This window comes from Odontesthes bonariensis, chromosome 6 (genome assembly GCF_027942865.1).
Source record: "Odontesthes bonariensis isolate fOdoBon6 chromosome 6, fOdoBon6.hap1, whole genome shotgun sequence".
NCBI classification, from domain to species: Eukaryota; Metazoa; Chordata; class Actinopteri; order Atheriniformes; family Atherinopsidae; genus Odontesthes; species Odontesthes bonariensis.
Window position 1 is genome coordinate 4,664,890 of NC_134511.1, and position 5,073 is coordinate 4,669,962.

The window sequence follows — 5,073 nt, forward strand, 5'->3', positions numbered from 1 at the left end:
AAGATGTGATATTTAGGACTTTTGAGTTAAAAGTGATCTTGAAATTAGCTTAAAAACCTCTTCAAATGTAAAAAAAAGAAGCTTGTTTCATATGATATGTGACTCAAAACAATTTATTTTCAAGACTTTTTCATTTAACAAGATATTCAAGATGTATTGTCTTCAAAGAAGTCCCTATATCTGGCTGAAATAGTACTTGTTAGGCATTTGTGTCTGATATTAAGTGTAATGAGATATTTTGACTAGAAATGAGACAAATAAACTTGGTAAGACTTTGATTTTTCTTTTGTGTTATTGTTTTAATAAAGAACATATGCTGTAAATAGCTCAGAGGTTATAATATCTGTAAATCTGTTAGGCAGAAAGACATTTGCAGAATGCTCGATATACACACACCTCTGGTGGATCGGTGTCATGTTTGTCTGGCCTAATCTGGCAACAGCAGATAGCCTTTATGGCCGCTCATCGACCATCAATCAGGCCCGCTACTGAGGCACAGCAGCAGGGGTCACGCCATCTCCATGGTGACCGGCTTTAAAAACAGCCATATAAACAATATAGGGTGTTGGCATGACACAAAGAGAAAGACCAAGAGAGGGAGAGAGGGACAAGCAAGTCCAGGATTACTTGTGTCCTCTAGTGAGAGGTTTGGACTCAAGGGAGACAATGCTGAGCCATTCTCATCAAGTCAGCATTTTTCTTCACTCATGGGTTTGCCAATATCAAATATGGACAGTTTGTCGCACTGAAAACATCAGATGGGCAGCATGGAGGTGTGGTGGTCGGCGCTCCTGCCTGATGGTAAAAGTGTCCCAGGTTTGAATCCTGGCCGGGGCCCTTCTGTACAGCTTCTGTTTGCATGTTCGTCCTGCACATGCCTGGATTCTCTCTGGGGCTGTATTTGAAACCACATACTACATACTACATACTTGCAAACTACATACTTCCATTCTGCATACTCATCGATCAGACAGTATGCAGAGCGTTTACCCACAATGCATTTCACTCCTGCCCGAGCCGAAATCAGCCGGCCTGAAGCTGATTTCACTTAAGCTCTAAACTCTGTAAACTTTAGCAACATTTGAAACATTTTCAGGTGAGAAAGTAGTCGTTTAGATCCCCAACGTGTTGAAAACCTGACAAAATACCGGCTATTTACAATTTTGTTCCCACGAATTCGGCGCTACTAAAGCTAGCCGCAGTGAGCAACGCACTTCTGGTTATTTTCACAAAATAAAATACCCGTTGCCTTTTATCATAGGGAAAGCCATTACGATACAATTGGTGCTTTTGTTTTGAAAACAGGAAGTGAAGCTACCCTCGTTGTAGCTAGCTTGAAACTGCAGTTTTGACAGGAAATGACGATCGGCGACGTCACGTTACATTGCATCTTGGGTAGTTTGAGCTAGGGATGGCGAAATTTAAAAAAAGTCTTAACCGACCACTGAGCCTCATTAGTCGATTAAAGTCGGTCACCGAAAATTCTATAAGTGCCATTTATGATATCTGTGTCCTGTCGCGCGTCTTTCTCTGCCGCGTGGAACAAGTTATGCCCCCGTTTTAGACTGATTAGGCTCCCACCACACAATCAATGTTAGTTCGTGCCCTTGGTATTATACATTTTCCCCAATCATTGACCACTAGTTCTAGGCGTACTTGTGGAGGAATAAGGGTTTTGGGTAGAAAAATAATTGCTGTGCCTGCGCAGACACGCACAGCCACACATTACGCGCAACGGCGCCCTTCCAGTCACGGTACTTTTTAAACACGAATCAAACGCGGCACCGAACTCGGGCTCTTAAAAGCCCCCGTTACAAAGTCACAAACAGAGAACGGTGCATTTGGCGGTGTTACAGGAAAGTAGGTTAACCAATGACTTTGTTAAAAAAAAAACTTACCGAATGCCAACAGCCTCTGTGGCGTGGCCTATGCTGCACAAAATCCTTTGCAATCATTTCTTGTCGTCATGCCATTTAAGTACAGATGAATATATCACAACAAGTAGGCTAAGTTAGTCTTGTGTCTTTTGCCATTACAATGTTACAATTATCATTATGTCGTAGTCCACACGCAGCCACTAACAAGCTGGCAGTGAAGGTTGTCACAATATTACCGTCAGGGTACATTTGCATTAGCCTACACGCAACACTTAACTTCTGACGTCAAAATGACTGTGAGAATGGGTGAGAATGGTGCAATAACGATGTGAGAATGGGTGAGAATGGTGCAATAACGATGAGAACAATTTCTACCTTTTTTTTTTATTGTTTTTTCCAAAAGACATAACGGTGAACTTGAACTGAAACAATGTTAAAAACGGCAAACATGAACACATAAACACCGTGTGAAATAGGCCTGATCAACTGATCAATTTACCCACCCCACCACCCCATTATTTATATTAGGCTATGAATTATTCTTATTCAAAAACACGAGCATGTCCACATGCTCCGGAGTTAGACGTGTGCGCAGGCGATTCACCACAAGTCCCGCAGCAGAGAAAACTCTCTCCGATGGTACAGAGGTTCCGGGGATGCAGAGGTAGCGCTCTGCCAAGCTCGCCAGCCGGGGAAAGCGCGGATGATTTGCCCTCCACCACTCCAGCGGGTTGCTGTCGAGTGAAGGGCGGCTGTCTTTTCTGTACGTGTCCACCTCCAGTTGAGGATCCGCGGCATCGGCTGTGCTGTAGTCGTCCCCCAGTAACATAGCCATCGCACTCTCCCTGCAGCTGATTTCAGACGGGCCTGCTGTCACCGCACCGTCCCCTTCTCCTATAGCACCAGGCACGTCCTCACCCATCGCGTGCTCCACGTCAGCACAGAGTTGCTTGAGTTTCTCAAACACTGCCTCTCTTTTTGCTGGTGACAGGAACGGGATGTGTTTGTGCCGTGGGTCGAGGGCTGAAGCGATCAGCGCTGGCATTGAAACCAAGCGTTCGCTGTCAACCTGACGAAGAATGTAAATAAAATGTATGTAATTAGCCTAATTGTTAATGAGATATAGCCACATAACATGTAGGCATAGGCAACATGCCTACAGAACACATGCGATTAATTAATCATTTTTCTTTATAACAACATATAGGCCTAGCTTACAAAAATATAATGGGCTAATAAAATATAGGCCTGGCGTGGTTTTATTAATCATTAAATATGTAATGATTGACTATATAGGCTATATGACCTTAGGCTACTTAATTAAAATACTAGGCCTATAGACAAAATAACTTACCTCCATGCGTTCACTTAGTGATCGTAGAACCGTCCTCTTAAACTCCGCCACCCGAGGCCTTTCATCTGCAGCAACGAGCAGGTGTTTCCTGATGATGCTGAAGGTGATGGGGTAAATGTGGGAGATTGCTACGGTCTTCTCGGATGAAATTACCGTTGTAGCACATTTCAGGGTTTCTAAGAGGGGTTTGAGCTCGCCCATTATTGCCCAGTACTCATCAGTGAGCTCCAAGACTCTGGCATCTTGGAGCTTGGTCACGGTGCGGTCGGAGAGGACGGCCGTCACCGCCCACCGCTGCTCCAGCAGCCTCTCGAACATGTCTACGACCGAGTTCCACCGAGTCTTGCAGGACTGTATGAGCTTATGTTTCGGCAGCTGCATCTGTTCTTGCTTTTCTTCCAATGCCTTACATGCTACGGTGCTGTGGCTGAAATGGCGCACTAATTTTCCCGCAGCACATATCACTCTATGGACGAAAATCTTGAATGCGTCGTTGATTGCCAGCTGCAGAGTGTGCGCAAAGCAAGACACCGACATCCAGTCCACTCTCTCCCGGTTGTTGGCAGCCACTATGTTGCTCGCGTTGTCGTGGACACACGCGACAACCTTCCCTGTCAAGCCCCACTGGTCCACAGCTTCCTTCAGCGATGCAGCGAGGTTGTCAGCTGTGTGCCTGCCTGCCATACTTCTTGTCATAAGAACTGCAGATTGCATTTGCCACTCCTTGCCAATCCAGTGGCACGTTACCGTCACGTAAGACTCGGTGGTGAGCGCAGTCCATGAGTCTGTGGTGATGGCCACATAGTTGACAGCAGAGAGCTCAGCGAGGAGCTCACCCTTCTTGCTGGCAAAACGATGCTCGATCCTGGATGTGATCGTCTGACGTGATGGGACAGAAAAATTTGGCTCCAGGTATTTAAAGAGCTCTAAAAAGCCCTCTCCGCTCACCACACTCACAGGAAGCAAATCCTTTTCCACCATCTGACATATTTTAGTTGTAATCATTTGTGACCGCTGCTGGTCACACTTCCTAGAGCTACCTCCTAGCATAGCTAACACCGTTGGTTGGCTTGTTCTCCGGTCACCGCTGGTTGAGGCTTGAGGATGGCGCATTTTTAAATGGTACAACATCGTTGATGTGCTGCTGCTGTACTTCAACGTGGTGTCACATAGCGTACATTTGACATCGCTGTCGTTAATTTTAATGAAGTGTTCCCACACTGCGCTTTTCCCTTTCATTGTTGTTTTCATGGTTGTCTGCTAATACGTCAGCTTTGTACTTTTTGTTAACGTTCTGAGCATTCTAAGCTCGCGCCAAATAGGCCCTAGCCTATCACATAGATTCATTTTGATCAATTTGTCTGTTATATATTTGCAACATTTGTCTAGTTTCATTTTTAATAACAATAAAAGTTTATTAGGCCTATATGTTCTAACTGTTTCCACATAATGGTTAACGTGCTTCACATTGGCTTTATTTAGGTTAATAGTGGCGATTTTTTTTTAACTGCGCTGACAGGACCCGTCATGTACGGCGTTACAAGTTGTCATAGCAACCGGTGTAAGAGAGGACCTCTGAGGAGGGCGCTACGTGAGCTCTGCTGCGGTTGTTCTTCCATCGTGGGATGTCTCATGCTCACATAACATTTCTAAAGATATAGTAAGGGTTTTTATAGTGAGGTTAGGTTTTTTTTTTTTTTTTTTTTTTTTTTTTTTAATAACCGACGGCAGAAAAATTCTAACCGGACGACGTTGATTCGGTCAACCATCGGTCATGCGGTCATCGGTTAACATCCCTAGTTTGAGCATGATGCATACCCAACATTTCGGAGAATCTAGTAT

At 44.6% G+C, this 5,073-nt stretch overlaps 1 protein-coding gene across 1 annotated transcript; it reads right to left on the reverse strand.

The window, feature by feature from the left end:
- Positions 1–2,406: 2,406 nt before the first annotated feature.
- On the reverse strand, positions 2,407–4,212 carry LOC142382708 (E3 SUMO-protein ligase ZBED1-like). The gene is made up of 2 exons (XM_075468830.1): positions 3,232–4,212; positions 2,407–2,946 (listed from the first exon to the last, which is right to left on the reverse strand). The coding sequence occupies exons 1-2, from the start codon at positions 4,210–4,212 to the stop codon at positions 2,407–2,409; spliced, it is 1,521 nt and encodes a 506-aa protein (XP_075324945.1).
- Positions 4,213–5,073: the final 861 nt, after the last annotated feature.

Excerpts from the sequence above, each read along its gene's own strand:
- LOC142382708 (XM_075468830.1), bottom strand. The coding sequence starts at position 4,212 with ATGGTGGAAAAGGATTTGCTTCCTGTGAGTGTGGTGAGCGGAGAGGGC. Across the intron at positions 2,947-3,231 it reads CACTAAGTGAACGCATGGAG|GTTGACAGCGAACGCTTGGT; the intron begins GTAAGTTATTTT and ends ATTCTTCGTCAG.